General features: G+C 46.7%; 1 protein-coding gene across 1 annotated transcript; it reads left to right on the top strand.

The window, feature by feature from the left end:
- The first annotated feature begins 8,458 nt into the window (after nucleotides 1-8,458).
- LOC122943673 (40S ribosomal protein S11) lies at nucleotides 8,459-18,544 on the top strand. Its single transcript, XM_044301590.1, has 5 exons — nucleotides 8,459-8,573; nucleotides 11,487-11,618; nucleotides 13,747-13,822; nucleotides 14,464-14,593; nucleotides 18,369-18,544. The coding sequence occupies exons 1-5, from the start codon at nucleotides 8,559-8,561 to the stop codon at nucleotides 18,490-18,492; spliced, it is 477 nt and encodes a 158-aa protein (XP_044157525.1). The 5' UTR covers nucleotides 8,459-8,558; the 3' UTR covers nucleotides 18,493-18,544.
- Nucleotides 18,545-18,938: the final 394 nt, after the last annotated feature.

Here is an 18,938-nt window from a genome sequence, read left to right on the forward strand (position 1 = left end):
ATGATCCTATATTTTTCATGTTCTCAACTTTCTGCCAAAGACGATCATGGGGGCCCATTCGATGTTTTGCTCTGGGGCCCCATACTTACGTGTTATGCCTCTGGCATCGATCCTTAATAGTGCCCTCTCTGGCACCCAGCAGCCAGGACACATGCCCCATCAGCTGTCCTTAGTTACGCCCCTAGGAAGGGGCGGATTGGCCATAGACCTTACAGGGAAATTTCCCAGTGGGCCGATGCCCAGGGGCCCGCCTGAGCCCTCCTCATAGCCGGCCAGTGGAAGTTTTTGGGGATGTATTTTGTGCTTCTGGCAGTATTTTGTGATGGGCTGTGGTATTTGGCTCTGTTGGAGGTGGTATAAAGCACAGTCCGGACCTTGGGCTGCAAGCCTGGGGGTAGGCCTGGCATAACTGAGGGTGGAGGGAATGGAACTTTTCTGGGACATATGGGGTTAATTGGTAGGGCCGGTGAGGTTGCTGCGCTAGGGGTGGGGTATAGGGTTTAAAAAGGTTGTCTTGTCATAGCGGCCAGGGCGGGGGAAGTGGTGGGGCCTTGGAGTTGGTGGTTATGGTGGCTCTGGTGTGATGGGGAGGGAGCCAAGTGGGCTCTGGACTCCCAGGTAGTGGAATTTGGGGTGATATGGCAGGTATCTGCCCATGTTTGTTGCTCATGGTTACCGTTTTCTGCCTCTGAGCTGGCGTTTATCGGCTAGAGGTAATTTATTTTAATTGAGGGGTGGGGGGCAGGTTACCCGTGTTTTCATGTTATGGAAGGTTCTTGGGCGGGCCTTCAAGTGGGAAGGCCTTGGGATTGGTTATTATTTATGTTATTTATTGTATGTTTGTTATTAATAAAATGGCTGCTGTGGCCAATGAAATCCACTTGCGGAGTTGTGTCTTTATTGGGATGGGAAGGGGGAGATCGGGATGGGAACGACTCGACAATACGCTGGTCATGTGCCACAATATGGTATTGCTGGCCCTGCCTTCAATCAATTTGGACCCGACTACAAAACGGGGCCACTTTTAGTATTTTTCCATTTTAAGTTCCCAAACCGTCCCTGCCTCTGTGTATTTCCAAAGATTAAAAAAACATAAATCTGCAGCAACTGTGTTATTGTACTGCAAACAATCACTTTTTTTTTTTACATTCTGTAGGACACATCATGATGTGAGGCCCTTTCCTTCTTGAACATCTGAGAATCTCATTATGACGGTGCAGTGGAAAAACTCTGGTTTGGAGAATAAATCGCTGACTTTGTCTTCTACAAGCTCAACCAGTAACACCAGAACAGAAGGAGACGCTGGGAGAATGTTCATGGTTTTCTGAAGCTTCTGTCTGAAACCTGGAGGAATGTCTGCAAAAGAGATCAGCACGGGAAGAAAACATTGCTTTCTACGCCAGAAACAGAATATTCTACAAAAGTTTCCATAAACATGGCCGAACCAAAGGGGAAAAATGACGAGCTCCCCTTTACTATATTCCTTAGGAAACCAATGGATATTTGTAGGGGATTTGTCATATGAAATGATGCATTGTCATTTGAGGGGACGGCTGAGGAGGTGCTAGAGGAGTAACGTGCAAAATCTGTAACAGGACCCCCTACGTGTCATTTAAAAGCTATGTACACTTTTGGGAGGGGTTAAAAAATAAATAAAAATAATTTAACTCACCTTAATCCACTTGATCGCGCAGCCGGCATCTCTTCTGTCTGTCTTCTGTTCTGTGTGGAGGAACAGGACCTGTGGTGACATCACTCCGGTCATTACATGATCCATCACCATGGTAAAAGATCATGTGATGGATCATGTGATGACCGGAGTGACGTCACCACAGGTCCTGTTACTGCACACAGCTAAGATGAAGACAGAAGGAGATGCCGGCTTCGCGATCAAGTGGATTAAGGTGAGTTAAATTATTATTTATTTATTTTTAACCCCTCCAGTGCTATTGTACTATGCATTCTGTATTCAGAATGCTATTATTTTCCCTTATAACCATGTTAAAAGGGAAAATAATACAATCTACAGAACACCGATCCCAAGCCCGAACTTTTGTGAAAAATCGGGCGTGTTCCCGCAACGCACCAGCACATTTTCCCGCAACGCCCGTGTGAAAGAGGCCTAACTCTACTATTCTTATGCTTATTGATGCGCCCGTTACTGCACAATTTTAACATTGATGATATGCAAATTAGCCTCTAGGAGCAGGAGGGGTGTTGCTCCTGCTCCTAGAGGCTCCATTCTCCCACCTCATGTCACGCCCTGCCGTCCTTGATTGACAGGGCCAGGCAGCGTTCATCTCCTCCTGCCGGCCTTGTGTGCTGGGTAAACGGCACTGCGCAGGCGCGAGATTTATCCAGCACACAGGGCCGGCAGGAGAAGACGAGAGATGGCCTGTCAATCAAGGATAGCAGGGTGTGACATGAGGTGGGAGAATGGAGCCTCTAGGAGCAGGAGCAACGCCCCTCCATCTCCTAAAGGCTAATTTGCATATCATCGAAGTTAAAATTGTGCAGTAAGAGGCGCATCAATAAGCATAAGAATAGCAGTTAGGGTCTGATGACATTAGCACATCGCTAATGTCAGCCAGTTTAATAGAGTTAATTCTGGTGACAGTGTTTATGACCTCTTAGTAGTTTAGAGATAAGGTTTATTAGAAGACCGGTGTTCCGTGAAATTTCCCTTTCCTCGTCACTTCCTGTTGTGACGCAGCCGCACCGGACATAACGTTCCCAGCTTTGGAAGGAGGTGTGCCGCGCCGCCGAGGCGCACAACGACAGGGTAGGTAAATTTCACACCAGAGTTGGGGAGAAGGGGCCACCTAATGCGCTTGTGCATGCGCCGAGAGCCTGAGCAGCGGTTAGAGGGTAGGGAAAAAGTACGGGACAGTGCGCAAGCGCGGCTAACTACTCCTGTCGGGATACACCACGCGTGCGCACCAGCGGACAGGGAGATCTCTTATACCGAACATCCGATCACCGCACCTGCGCAGTGTGGGGGTAGGGAGATCTGATGGCCATTTGTTCTGTTAAATCTCCCTACCACTCACTGCGCACGCGCAGTGTCTGATCATCTGGAGCCAGCTGAGAGGTAAGGCGCAAGCGCATTAGGTGGCCCCTTCTCCCCAACTCTGGTGTGAAATTTCCCTACCCCGTCGTTGTGCGCCTGCGCGGCACACCTCCTTCCAAAGCTAGGAACGTCATGTCTGGTGCGGCCGCGTCACAACAGGAAGTGACGAGGGTAGGGAAATTTCATGGAACACCGGCACAAAGTGAAAGTACCAGTCACACAGCTAGAAAGACAGTTAACCCTTTGTGACAGAACTCAAAATTTTTAATAAAGGCCAATTGAAAACATGATTCTTAACCAAAAATGAGTAAAATGCAATCATAAACAAAAATTCACTTCAAAAGGTGTACATAGCCTTTTAATACTAGTCTGATGAAGTTTGGGGGTCTGATGAAGACTGGGGGTCCGATCTGAGGTCTGATGAAGATTGGGGTTCTGATCTGAGGTCTGATGAATATTGGGGGTCTGATCTGAGGTCTGATGAAGATTGAGGGTCTGAGCTGAGGTCTGATGAGGATTTGGGGTCTGTTCTGAGGTCTGATGAAGATTGCGGGTCTGATCTGAGGTCTGATGAAGATTGCGGGTCTGATCTGAGGTCTGATGAAGATTGCGGGTCTGATCTGAGGTCTGATGAAGATTGCGGTCTGATCTGAGGTCTGATGAAGATTGGGGGTCTGATCTGAGGTCTGATGAAGATTGCGGGTCTGATCTGAGGTCTGATGAAGATTGGGGGTCTGATTTGAGGTCTGATGAAGATTGGGGGTCTGATGAAGGCTGGGGCTCAAGTCAGAAGTCTAATGAAGACTGGGGGGTCTGATTTGAGGTCTGATGAAGATTTGGGGTCTGTTCTGAGGTTTGATGAAGATTGGAGGTCTGATCTGAGGTCTGATGAAGATTACGGGTCTGATCTGAGGTCTGATGAAGATTTGGGGTCTGTTCTGAGGTCTGATGAAGATTGGAGGTCTGATTTGAGGTCTGATAAAGATTGGGGGTCTGTTCTGCGCTCTGATGAAGATTGTGGGTCTAATGAAGGCTGGGGCTCCAGTCAGAAGTCTGATGAAGATTAGGGGTCTGTTCTGAGGTCTGATGAAGATAGGGGTCTCATTTGGGGATCTGATGAAGATTGGAGTCTGGAGGTCTGATGAAAAATATTTTTTTCTTATTTTCCTCCTCTAAAACCTAGGTGTGTCTTACAGAGTGGAAAAATACGGTATTTACTAAAGCAGACATGTCAGGAGAGGTGACACAATAGGTCAGTCACTAAAGGGCCTATTACACCGCACAACTATCGTCAAATTATTGGAAATAATCGTTCGTAGTGTTTGAGATAATCGGCTCATATAATTGAGCAGCCGATAAAAGGGCAAACGCTCAGGATGAAATGCCCGATTATCAGCAGCACCTCTCCTGTGTGATCAGGATGTGCTGCCGATAATGAATAGAACAGATTGAGAGAGAAGCCAACAGTTCTGTACGCAAACGAGTGCGGATAGCCGTTTTATCATCAATCGCCACTCGCCTGCCCGTACATCGGGCAGAATAATTCCACCTTAAAGGGTTAAGAAGCTTTATATAACTGAACTGGATGAGTCATGTCTCATATCTCGACCTATTTACTTTTATTTTAGGCATTCGGGATGATTTCTACATTGCTCGGGGGGACATTTCTTTACCTGCAATCACCCCGTGTATCTGACACTAACGCTCTGCCACATCCGATGCGCACAGGCCTCCTGAGCACCTGGGGCAGGACTATGCAGAGCTTCAGGCCACTGAATGAATAAATGTCAAAGGGAAATGTAGAATTATATTACATCACAGCGGGACGGGATAGCACAGGTGCAGAAGAGACCTGAAGGCACCTCGTATGAAAGCTGAGGGACTCATCACATGGCTACAGGAATGGCTGACGTAGGTCTGCTCTTATAGGACAGGTTTAGGCCTCATGCAGGACTCCGTGATGTCTGAATCTAGATTAGGTACATTTCACTGTTAGATACAGCCACATGTAGCGTAGATTTATGCTGGGGAATTGCATGCAGAAAATCTGCAGCATTTACAGTGGTACTTGAAGGTTTGTGAATCCTTCAAAATTTTCTAGGTTTCTGCATAAATTTGACCTAAAGCTACATCAGGATTTCACACGAGTCCTAAAAGCAGATAAAGATAACCAAATCAAACAAATATTAGACCTGGCCATTGATTTATTGAGGAAAACGGTCCATTATCACTAGGGATGAACAAACCCGAACTTTGTGAGTTTGGGTACCCAGACCCGAACCCGGACTTTGTGAGTTTGGGTACCCAGACCCGAACCCGGACTTTTTCACTGCAGTCCGGGTTCGGTGTTCGGATGATTTTATTATTTTCTGTTATAACATGGTCATATTGGAAAATAATAGAATTCTTTAGATAGAATGCAAAACAATATGGCCATTTAGGGGTTAAAAAAAAAACTCACCTCATCCACTTTATCGCGCTGCAGCAGCTTCTTCTATCTTCACTGAATAGGACCTGCCAAAGGACCTGCAATGTGCTCTCCCATGTGGTGACATCATCACGCATATCACAGGTCCTTTGGCAGGTCCATTTCAGTGGAGATAGAAGAAACTGGTGCAGCGCGATAAAGTGGATGAGGAGAGTTTGTTTTTTTAACCCCTAAATGGCCATATTGTTTTGCATTCTGTCTTAAGGGTTATTGCTATTATTTTCCGATATAACCCCTGACAAAGCTTCTCAAAGCGAAACCCGGGGTCGGGTGAATTGATTTGTGTACACTGCTTGTTACTTTATCCATCTTGTGAGTATAATAAAAACCTTGCCGTTGGAACCTCGTGAGATTGTACTTCACTACTGGTGGCACCTTGATTTCTCATAAGGTTACCTGGAGGAAAGGTGAACTCGAGTGAACTGACTGCTACCCAGGTCCAGGAAATTCCTGTGAGATCTGGAAGGGAGGATTTGTCAGCTCTGCCCGGGTGCAGCGCGGCCCATTTAAAGAAAGCGCGTCTATAGATGTGAACATTGCCCACTTCACTATTGGAACTCACGACGCACCAACAGAAAGGCAACGTACCTACGGCTGTTTTATATATTTTATATTTATTTTATTCACAGGATGTAATTTGCAATGCAGGACGTAAAACCCACAGCATTTGCAGATTTCAGCCAGACGCACCATGTATGACTGTACCCTTACAGAATATTCCTGCACTTTTATATTTTTTTAATTTTATGCGGTTTTCCCGTGCAGATTTTTATGTGGTTTTCAGGTCTCACATTGATTTCAGCAAGACTTTTTCCTATCTTTTGTTTTTTGCCACGATGCAGAGACTCAGTCCACGGCCGCACAGGGTAAAAATGTTCCATATAAACTAAAGGGCAGATTTCTTATGGAAAACAATGAGAAACTGGTTCCCTACTCTGTTTTGGTGCAGAAACGTGCCATGGAAAATCCGCTGTGTCAATTTGGCCTTGGGGTATGTTCACATGGTTGCATTAGCACACTGAAAATGGGACAGCGGAATCTACACCACAATTCCACTTTTTTCTGTGGAAATGCCAGGACTAGCCCACTCCACCCGGACCACCCACAGCAGCTATGGATAGGAGCAGTGGCAGGTGAGAATTATTTTCCCCTATAGCAGGGATCAGCAACCTTCGGCACTCCAGCTGCCGTGAAACTACAACTCCCAGCGTGCACACTTATTCGGCTGTTCTTGTAACTCCCATAGAATTGAAAGGAGGATTCTGGGAATTGTAGTTTCAGAACAGCTGATCACTGCACTATAGCTTTGTAATTACATGGCCGCCACACAGATTGGCCCTCCTTCCTGGCCCATAGAGGGGGATCCTGAGCGAGCAGTCTTCATAAGACAACTCCGTTAAGATTATTTTAATCTCAGCACAATTTCCATCTCCCACTCTGCTCCTTGCCCTTACGTCATCCACAGTGATGATAAAAGGGAGTCTGCCAACAGTTTTGACCATGCTAAACTGCTGACAGAGACTGGTGAGAGCAGGACAAACATTCCTTTGTCGTGCTTTTTTTTTTTCATCAGGAGTAGTGTGAACAGGAACTTTTATTCTTCCAGGTTCTGCTCCAGCAAGTGCCCAGGAGGCGGAGCTTTACTGTGAAGTGCTCTCTGCATTGAGCGCCTTCACCGCCCCTCCCCTCTGAGGGACAGCTGTACTGGACTCCTAATTGGATGCTACCGTTGTCACTCAGAGGGGAGGGGCTGTGAAGCAATGCACTTCACAATGAAGCTCCGCCTCCTGGGCACTTGTAGGAACAGAACCTGGCAGGATAAAAACTTAAAGGGAACCTGTCACCAAAAAAACGGATACTAAACTGTTAATAGTATCTTATAGTGCTGCAGAGTAGTTTCCTAATGCACTTTTTGATAGTTTAGCCGCATCTAGCCTCCTGGAGAAATCAATGTTTTATTCAGCCGCTGCCCCCTGCTTCAAGTCAGGTTTGAAGTCAAGGGGGCAGCGGCCTAGGCGTCTCCAATCCTGCTCTCCCCGCCTCCCGCCGCCTTTATTGACACGCCGGATCTCAGTGCCGGGACCGCACTCCCAGCCCGCATGCGCAGTAAAGGGCTGCGTCGCGCGATCGCGGCTCGTACACTCAGCCGGCTTCAGTTTCGCTACTGCGAATGCGCCCGGCATCTTTTGTAACTGCGCTAGTATGTAAAGCTGCCGGGCGCATGCGCAGTAGCGAAACTGAAGCCGGCTGAGTGTACGAGCCAGAGCCGGGATCGCGCTACAGCAGCCCTTTACTGCGCATGCGGGCTGGGAGCGAGGTCCCGGCACTGAGATCCGGCGTGTCAATAAAGGTGGCGGGAGGCGGGGAGAGCAGGATTGGAGACGCCTACGCCGCTGCCCCCTTGACTTCAAACCTGACTTGAAGCACGGGGGCAGCGGCTGAATAAAACATCGATTTCTCCAGGAGGCTAGATGCGGCTAAACTATCAAAGAGTGCATTAGGACACTACTATGCAGCACTATAAGATAACAGTTTAGTATCCGTTTTTTTGGTGACAGGTTCCCTTTAATATTCACACAATGGGGAGAACATTTATTAAAACTAGTGTGCAGGAAAAGGGGCTTAGTTGCCCATAGCAACCAATCAGATTTCACCTATCATTTTCCAAAAGAGCTGAGATAACTGAAAAGTGGAATCTGACTGGTTGCAAAGGGCAACTAAGCCACTTTTCCTGCACACCAGTTTTGATAAATGACTCTTGTGGAAGGACCACACGTCCCAGCATTCCCTGCGGCTTCTCGGACAGTCTACCAGAGTAATAACGCGAGTCACGTGATCCTATTCTACCCTTTCCTCTATTTGCATCCCAGGCCACGCCTACTACACGATCTCGGCGAACGCTCAGCTACCGCGAGATTATGTACGTCACTTCCGCCCCTAGATTTTCCTTTGGAAGCCCCGTGACAGCGCTCTGGTCTCTTTTTCACCCGGCAGGCCAAGATGGCGGATATCCAGGTGAGGGCTCCGGATGGTCGAGCGCTGGAAACCGCTGTTCACGTTCCTGTAGATGTGTAGTGAACTCAGAACGGGGCGGGGGACGTCCGGGGGCAGCTGGAGATGATGACGGGGCGGTAGTAAGAGAAGGCCCCGGAGATGGATACCGCATGGGTGGCCATGACGGCGGATGCTGCTGCCATGTGTGCTGTGCCCGGGTGTGATGTTCTGTACCGGGCGGTGTACGTGTGACCGGTGCGGCCTCAGCCCCGGTGTCATGTGCCGCCTACTTCTCCCCGTCAGTGTCTGTGAACCTCATTCCATGGACGGCTCATGTGGGGCAGGAACATGTATGTGTTATAACATGTGACACGTGACCTGTGTGGACTCTATGTACAGGCGGCGTCCAGGATAGAACTGTGTGCAGCTGTAATGGGTTCCAGGAGCCAGACCTGAGGCGGTTGGGTGGGAAAGGGTTTTTACATGGTCTCTAGGGTTCAGCAAATCGGGTTCGTATTGCTGTATCCAAACCAGATTATTTAAAATAATAAAATCACCTTAAAGGGGGTATTCTCATCTCATACAATGGGGGCATATCGCTAGGATATGCCCCCACTGTCTTCTAGGTGCGGGTCCAATTGCTGGGACCCGAGCCTATATCGAGAACGGAGCCCCGAAAGTTAAGGAGAGCGCATGCGCAGCCGCCCTCAATTCATTTCTATGGGGCTGCTAAAAATAGTTGACCGCTGGCTTGGCTATTTCCATTGGCCCCATAGAAATGAATAGGAGCAGTAGGTGTGCTCCTATTCACTTCAATGGGAGATGCGCCTGGTGGTGGATGAAACCCGGGGTCCTCCAGCCACAACTCTCCCCGACTCCGTTCTTCTTGTAGACCCGCACCTATCAGACAATGGAGGCATATCCTAGCCTGCATCAGTCTGGCGGCGTTCAGCTGTCCGCCTGGCCATGCGGATCCGTCCAGACTTACAATGTAAGTCAATGGGAACGGATCCGCTTGAAGATGACACCATATGGCTCAATCTTCAAGCGGATCCGTCCCCCATTGACTTTACATTGAAAGTCTGAACGGATCCGCTCAGGCTACTTGCGCACTTAGAAATTTTTCTAAGTTATTAATGCAGACGGATCCGTACTGAACGGAGCCTCCGTCTGCATTAATATGATCGGATCCGATCAAGCGCAAGTGTGAAAGTAGCCTAAGATTGACTTTGTCTCGCTTCTATCACGTGTCACTTTGTTAATTTGCGTAAATTAGTTTATCAAAATACAAAGCTGAACTCTGGTTAATGAGGCACGGCTTCGTGTTTTGTTAGTAATTTTTTGCGACTAAACGAAGTGACTCGTGATGGAGGCAAGATGAAGTAAGTCATGGTATTTGCAGAAACTTTGGAAAGACCTCCACGGAGGACATACATTGGACGGAGCTGATGTTAATAAAGGGGTTGTCCAAGTTCAGCTCACCTCCATTTTCACCCTGGCAGCCCCCCTGACTTGAGCATTGGAGCAGTTCATGCTCCGATGCTCTCCTTTTTCCTGCGCAAAATCGTGCAGGGCAAAGGCATTTTCAGAAGTTCCGGTGACTATCCCAGCTCTCCATGGGGCTGCTAGGAAGCCCGGTGACATCACCTGCACTGATGGGCGGGCTTTAGCGCTGCCCTAGTCAGTAAAACAGCTAGGGCAGCGCTAAAGCCGGACCATCAGAGTCAGGACGTCACCGAACACACTGCCGTGTGATCCAGCACAGGTCAAAGGAGAACATCGGAGCATGAGATGCTCCGATGCTAACATCAGGGGGCTGCCTGGGTGAAAATATGGGTATGTCCGGGTTCAGATCTGAACTCGGACAACCCCTTTAAAGGTTTTTAAAGTAATTGGGTTCGGATACAGCAATCGGAATACGATTCGCTGAACCCTAATGGTGTCAGTTTGAATTGATGAGTGGCTATGTACTATGTGATGGTTGCATTGAGCCCTTATGATATGCAGAGAAACATTAAAAACTCCCTAAAGGGGTTGTGCACATTTGTGAAGCATACAAGGCCGGGTTCACATCACCGTTTATTTTTACGTTTTTCTGATCCAAATATACTTACCCTGGTCCCTGCGCCTCTGCTGGGACCAGGGTGGAAGGCGGGGATGGTGATGAGCCTCCCTAGCGACACTAGATGTTTTCATCCGGGCACGAAGGGAAGCGGCAGCGGTGTGGGGACCAGGAGCATCCGTTTTAGCCATTTCTGTCTGAGATCTGTTGTTTTACAGATGCTAGATGCATTACACTAGGGATTGAGATTTATGTACATCAGATACTTGTTACAGAAATGGTGGATGCAGGGTATGAGGTTAAGGATTTTTTTTTATATACACACTGATTACCTCAGGATAGGTTATCAATATCTGATCGGCAGGGGTCTGACTCTAAGCATCTTCATCGATCAGCTGTTTGAGGAGACTGCGGCGTTCACCGGAGCCTGGCGGCCTCTTCCTATGATGACATTCACTGGTCACATAGCGTAGGTCAGTGGTAAGCTATGAGGAGACTGCGGTGCTCACAGGACCTCCGTGGCCTCAAACTGCTGATCCCTACCGGTCCGATATTGATGACCTGTCCTGAGGATTTGTCAGTATCAAACACTTGGGAAAACCCTTTAACATGTGAGCCAGTGGTCAATGTATCGCACTGCAGACGGGGTATGAATTGATACAGATTCTCCTCTTCTGCAATTCATCAATGCAGAGAGGGCCAGGACGAGTCGAGCCTTCTTAGACTACTGACCTATGCAGTCAATAAACAAGCCTGTCCTAGTTAAACGCCGATCAGGACTAGAAATGCAAGGTTCTCTTACATCCAGGTCCTAGTGATGTCGGTGCATATGACGCGGTTCACACACTAATGTATTCTCTCTGTTTTTACAGACTGAGAGGGCTTATCAGAAGCAGCCAACTATCTTCCAGAACAAGAAGCGTGTGCTTCTTGGGGAGACTGGCAAGGAGAAGCTACCCCGCTATTACAAGAACATCGGTCTGGGATTCAAGACACCCAGAGAGGTAAGTAGCATTGGATTCACTGTCTTATAATGCTTCTGTTTAAAGGGAATTGATCGTCTCCGGCAAGTACAATATTGCATGCTGTTTACTCCAGATCAGTCATTTATGTCGATACTCGCTCCCTCTCCCCTTCGATGCCCCCACAAACTCGCCCTGGAATGCATAGAGAGGACTTCTCCTCGAGTCCTCCATTACGTGCTCATGCACAGGAGTCCTCAGTGCACTCCATGGCTGGTTTGGGGGTGCACACTGACATACAAATTACTGATCCAGGGACAGTGGGAGGTGTTCTGTAGATGTATTAGTGTAATTGAGGGCTTTCTGGAGGTCCCTCAGTCCCCTCGTCATTTCTGTAAAGTTGCCACCAGCCCCTCAGACTAGGCTGTGTGCACTAGTTTGGTAATGACTCATTTGCCTCCTGATCTTGGGTGGTTTGAGTGTAGGGTGAATGTCTTGACTAACAAATCACTGTACACAGTGCAGTCTGAGGCAGCTGGTGTTTTAATTATGCAAATTCTTGTGAACTGAAGGGTCTTGTTAATAAAATTCCAATACTTAACATTTCTGATTCTTGGGTCAGTAATGCTACATGGATGAAGAAACTTCAGTTTGTGATGGTCACCCAGAGAAAATCCACGCTGCCCTTAGTTTGATGCTTATAGGGCTGGGCAGAGTTTTACAGCCAGACTTTATTTCACCAGTGCAAGTAATATAAGAAATTAAAAACTCTGCAAATGGCCTTGGTAAAAAAAGTTTCTACTTGTCTACAGCTCCTCTAAAAGGCCTACATATGTCCATGGTAAGACCAGTGCAGTCAATCTGCTTCTTCCTAATGTATGTTCTGTAGTTTAGGTTGAGGAACTCGGCTACATTCCTTTTTTACACTTGTTTGATAAGATTGTGTGAAGTCGGCAACCCCGTAGATTAGAGTTGTAGCGGGTATCAAATTATCGATACCCAATCAATACTTTTGTACCAGTATCTATTTGATACCGGGATTTGACATTTACCGATACTAGGCTGCGCAGCCCAGTATCAGAGAACATGGCGCGCCATGTTCTCCTCAGCAGCACAGGAGGAGTCTCTCTCTCCAAACCCCCACCCTGTGCCGCTGCTGCCAATGAGAGAGGGGTGGGGGAGGGGCTGTGGCCACTGCGCCACCAATGATCACTCGCCCATCAATACAAATGCAGGAGGCGGCACCTGAGGGGTTAACTGTTGCGGATCGCAGCGCCCCGTCAGGTCGGGTGCCGGCTATGTGATTCGGCCGTCCGGCACCCGACTCCTGCATTTGTATTAAAAGGTTACTTCTCTTTATTGGTAGTGCAGTGTGTACTCTTCCCGCAGTAGTAAAATCATTGGTGGCCACAGGGTCCCCCCCTCCTCATTGGTGGTGCAGTGGCAGCTTCTGATCGGAGCTCCAGCAGTGTAAGGCTCCAATCTGTTACCATGGCAGCCAACACGCTACTGAAGCTCTGGCTGCCATTGTAACCTCCCTGCTGCTGTGTGTACTATGCACTGGGCATCAGGGAGAGTGTGAGGCCCTATTCACCCTAATAGAGCTCTATTAGGGTGAATAGGACAAGGGATGAAAAGATCCCAGGTTCTAGACCCTAATGGGCTAATAGTTGTTAAATAAAAAGTTAAAAACAAACACCAAAATAAAATATATAAACAATAAATAAATTACAGATCGCCACACCCAAAAAAGTATATTAAAATATAAAAATAAATCTGTGGTGAACGCCGCAACAGAAAAATTAAATAAAAACCGTGCGATTCGCCATTTTTATTTGTCACCCCAAAAAATAGGATTGGACTGTTAAATTATGGGCTGGACTTTCCATAAAATGCAGAATGCACAATGGTTTTTTGGGGTTTTATTTTTTTCGCATGGTAGAGTATCGCAATACTTTATGGTATTGAAATTTAATACAAATTTTGGTATCGCAACAACCCTACTGTAGATAGTTTACCCTGCAGGTGTAGTAATACATGGAAACACTGAAATCTTCCATAATGAGAGCTTACACTGACAAATGGGGACATGAGGACAGTCCCTTTTAATCAGCTTTTTGCTTCATTTAACACGAGGAGTCGCCTCACCATGATCTGCTTATATTTTCAGGCAATTGATGGCACATACATTGACAAGAAATGTCCCTTCACTGGTAACGTCTCCATTCGTGGTCGCATTCTGTCAGGTAAGTGACTGCATCTGCGGTTTTCTAATCACGTGACTGCCATGGGTTTCTTGTCTCAGTTTCCATGGCATGTTTAATGATCCAATCAGCTTTACAGGTAATTTCTACATTAGGCTACTTTCACATTAGCGTTAATATTTTCCGCTATTGAGATCTGTCATAGGGTTTCAATACCGGGGAAAAAAGCGCTTCAGTTTTTGTACCCATTTATTATCAATGGGGACAAAACATAACTAATGTGTTCTCATACTGGAGAGAAAAACCCAGCATACTACTTGTTTGCTTTCTGTCATGGGATGCGAAGCAAGACAGATCCGTCATGACCGACAATGCAAGGCAATGGGGACTGATCCATTTTCTGACACAATAGAAAATGGATCCGTCCCCCATTGACTTTCAGTAAAGTTCATGACAGATCAGTCTTGGCAATGTTAAAGATAAACTGGATCCGTTCATAATGGATGCAGATGGTTGTATTATCAATAACGGAAGCATTTTTGCCGAGCCCTGCCGGATCCGGTAAAAATGTAAGTGTGAAAGTAGCCTTATTTCAGCATCGTTAATGTTACAGCTTATCTATAGTGTTAGTATTCCTCTGCATTGTCTGGAGACTGACTCCTTCTTTCTTATCCTCTCTTCAGGAGTGGTCACCAAGATGAAGATGCAGCGCACAATTGTTATCCGCCGGGATTACTTGCACTACATCCGCAAGTACAACCGTTTTGAGAAACGCCACAAGAACATGTCTGTGCATCTGTCCCCCTGCTTTAGGTAAGAAGAGCTGCCGTGCAGACTTAATGTGTGGAGAACTGTGTTGAACTTATAGGGACTGATGCTTCCACATTATCTCAGTGCTTACAATCGTCACCTGTGGACAATGAGTGAGCAGAGAAGGCAGTAAGTATTCCGTGGGGATGTCCACGGTCTTACAGGCTACTACAGCATTGGTTGTTATGGATTGTCCAATGTATGTAGTCCCTGCTTTATTAGTATGCTGCTAGTAGGTGGAAAGCAAAACAATCAATGCACCTACTGGAGACCATGCAAATACATTAGAGAGATCTATTTGATTTGGGTATCGCTGACAACTCCTTGGTCCTTTTTGTTTGAAACATTTGTATGTTTGCTATGCATGAAGTGCTGTGGAAATGTAAAGTGGTTGTCACATTAGTACAACCCTTTATCGTAAGGTCTGACTCGCAGTTATGCCGCGGGTGACAAACTGAAAACCACCACAAGACTGCGTTTTTATGGGCGTCTTTTTTTCTTAATGAAGGTAACCAGCAAAAGTTAGATAAGTGAGCCGACTATGATCATACGAGCAGAACTTGACTGATTTTTAAGTCTATCGTATTTAGAAGGTAGTTCTAGAATTAAGCCAGTGGCTGCCAGCTGACAGACCTTTTCAGGGTATGCCCTTAACATATGCCATACATGTACGGCATTATGCATTTGTATGGAGTGGGCTGCTGCGGTGTGCCGGCTGTAGCCAACAGCAGACACTCAGTTGGAATGGCGATCGTGCCTAGCCCAGTCATTTGATGACCACTCAGATGCCGCGATCAATGCTGATCACAGCATCTGTGAGACGTGGCAAAGGGATGCGGCTCCCTGTGCCTTCAGATCAGAACCCCTGCAGTGAAATTGCGGAGCTCTGATCAGTTACCGTAACAGACTGGATGCTTCTGGAGCCTGCCATGGTAAGCTCCCTGCTGCTCTGCAGGAGACACAGCTCAGCAGGGACAGTGTTACAAACCTATTCACCCTAATGGATGTGAATGTGGTATTAGCTTGAGGTCAGCATGGATTGTGTGCAGCTTTCTCAGAACCTCTTGGCAGTAAATGTGAGGCAGAATGAGTGGACATGAATTACTAGATTTCCTTTTGTACAATTCTATAAAGGTGCTATAGAACTGTCAACTAATTGCCAATCCTAGCAATGTCTGTTTTAACCCCTTAAGGGTGCAACAATTTTTGGTTGCATTACGAAAAGGCATAACTTTATTTTCCTGTTGATATAGCTGAATGAGGCCTCATTTTTAGTGGAACGAGTTTAAAATTTTGCACCGTTTAATCATGTGACCCCCCCCCACCCAAACTACCCTGGCATTTCTGTGCTGTCACCCACTGTTTTTGGCATCTCGTATGTTAATTTAGAGAATTGCTACAGGGGGGAGACGACGGCCGGGTTTCTCAATGGGCATATCCTTCTCTCTGTAGCGAGGTCTGATCGCAGTGGAGAGCGTCACAGCCAACGAGAAAAAAAGGCTCTCCCTTCTGTGACGCTCTCCACTGCGATTGGACCGCTCTGCAGCCAGGGAGAAGGAGACGCCTATTGAGAAACCCGGCCGTCTCCGACGCCCTGTACAGATACTCTAAATTAACATATGAGGTGCCAAAAACAGCGGGGACACAGCGCTGGGTGGGGGGGGAGCTGGCATCTGTAGGCGCCCCCCTATCTGGGGTAAGCATACCAGTTTAACCCATAATCCCATGAAAGGTCCTCTTTACTCTTTTGATAGAAGTTATTCCCTATCCAGATGTCTGTTAGATTGGTGGGGTTGCTACTACTGGGGGGGGGGGGGGCATAGTAAAATAGCGCTGGAGGGGTTAATAAAAAATAATTTAACTCGCCTTAGTCCACTTGATCGCGAAGCCCGGCATTTCCTGTCTGTATTCAGAATGCTATTATTTTCCCTTATAACCATGTTATAAGGGAAAATAATAATGATCGGGTCCCCATCCTGATCGTCTCCTAGCAACCATGCGTGAAAACCACACCGCATCTGCGGATGCTTGCAATTTTCCCGCAACCCCATTAATTTCTATGTGGCCTGCGTTATGTGAAAAACGCAGAATATAGAACATGCTGCAATTTTCACGCAACGCACAAGTGATGCGTGAAAATCACCGCTCATGTGAACAGCCCCATAGAAATGAATGGGTCGGTATTCAGTGCAATGCGTTCAACTCTCGCATCGCATCCGTGCGGAATACTCGCCTGTGTGAAAGGGGCCTAAGGGTTACATAGCATAATAAATTAATATAATGCTATGCGACCAGTCAGTGCCGGGAGGTCAGGACTGGTACTGCTTTGCAAGTCCGGAGCTTGACGCTTGTCTGAAAGCAGCCTAAGGCCACTTTTTACACAGTCAGGCCTCATGCGCACGAACGTATTTTCTTTCAGTGTCCGTTCAAATTTTTTTTTTTTTGCGGACAGTATACGGAACCATTTATTTCAATGGGTACGCAAAAAAATGGAAGATACTCGTGTGCATTCCATTTCCGTATGTCTATTTCCATTCCGCAAAAAAAGAACATGTCCTATTATTGACTAGGATAGGACTGTTCTATTAGGGGCCAGCTGTTCCGCAAAATATGGAATGTCGTTGTTTTTTGTTTTTTTTTGCGGACTGCAAAATACATCCAGTTGTGTGCATGAGGCCTCAGGGTTTTAGTATTTGTAAGTCAAAACCAGGCGTGCCTCCAGAACATATTAGAGGTGCAGATCATTCTGCCCCCCCCCCCCCCCCAGATTCTGCTCCTGTTTTTAGCTTAGAAATCCTGGTGCAAAATGTCAGTCAGAATGGCCTTATACATCTGTTAGTGTGATCCTTTGCTGAGAAGCCTACGTCCTTCCTGCTAGTTGTGGGGGATGAAGGGGCTGTTTGTAAGTCCACACCAAAGTCAGATAAAGGCTTTGTCAGTCACTCCACTTTCTGGTGGATTCTGCCCAGATAACTTGCATTAAAGTTACAGGCGTTGTCCCAGAATGACAGCTTGTAAACTTTCCACAGGGTAGGTGATAAATGTCTGCTTGGTGGGGGCTAATTGCTGGGACCCCCAACTCCTAACCAGAACCACCTTCCCCTGCATTGCCCCCTCCAGAGCCTATGGGACTGCCAAGGATATCGCTGTACAGAATTCTTCTGAATGGTCGAGGTTCCAGCACTCGATCCCCATTGAATAGACACTTGGCACCAATTGTGTGTATAGATTAAAAATTGCCATTCTATGAAAACCACCTTAAATTGGTTGTCCCACCTGGACCTTTATGGTATGTTGATGTGATATGCCATAAATGTCCTGATATGTGCATGCCCTACATCTGGGACCTTCTCCACCCCTTTATTTTCTGCTACGGGGCTTCATCTATTTTTGTAAGCCCTGTTGTAGCAGTGAATGAAAAAAGCCACACATGCATGCCTTGCTCTTTGTTCACATCAGAATCCCATTTATAATAGAATCTGGGCCCGGAGTTATGGCCCATCATATCAATATGCCATAAATATCCATGTGGGAATGCCCTTTTAATAGCCTGTTGGCAGCTTTTCTTTCTTACTGCTGTTTTTTTTTTTTTTTTTTTTTTTTTTTTTATATACACTGATCCAAAAACCTCTTACGCTGTGGCTGTAAGCTGGGATTGTGATTGTCAGTAGAGGGGAGTCCCGGATAGTATGGGTTGTGTTGATGGCAGTCTGCGTTGTCAGAGCGGTCTTCTGATTCTTCATGTCCTTAAAATGACCGTTTTTCTCTTGCCTTGCAGGGATGTCCAGGTCGGAGATATTGTCACCGTTGGAGAGTGCCGTCCTCTCAGCAAAACTGTTCGATTCAATGTCCTGAAAGTAACAAAAGCAGCTGGAACCAAAAAACAGTTCCAGAAGTTTTAAATGTAAATCAGATGTTCTTTCAGGTCAAATAAAACTTTATAAAAACATCAAACTGGAGTCATTTTTCCATTATTTTAACCCATTTACGACCTCTGCCGTATTTGTACAGTAGAAGTTGCGTCTTTAAACATGGCGCCCACTGCTAATCCAATTAGAAATTTAGTATAGCTAGTGAGTTATTCACTATAAATCTGTATAGCGCCAGCTGTTCTATTTCGTTTCACTGTCCACCTTGCTGAGGTGGACACACATGCTCAATTCCATCATTAAACTGCCTCCTAAGCTGTGATGGGAAGAGAGCTGCTGTAGAAAGGACATGCTCCCGTGCTGCCTGTTTTGTTTAAATCTAGCAGATCAACTGGTGCAATGAATGGGGAGATCTCTGGATCCATGCGAGGTACAGGGCTGGTTCTGGGTTTGTTGGATTGCCACAAACTGATGTCTGG

Source organism: Bufo gargarizans, chromosome 7, assembly GCF_014858855.1.
Source record: "Bufo gargarizans isolate SCDJY-AF-19 chromosome 7, ASM1485885v1, whole genome shotgun sequence".
Classification (NCBI taxonomy): domain Eukaryota; kingdom Metazoa; phylum Chordata; class Amphibia; order Anura; family Bufonidae; genus Bufo; species Bufo gargarizans.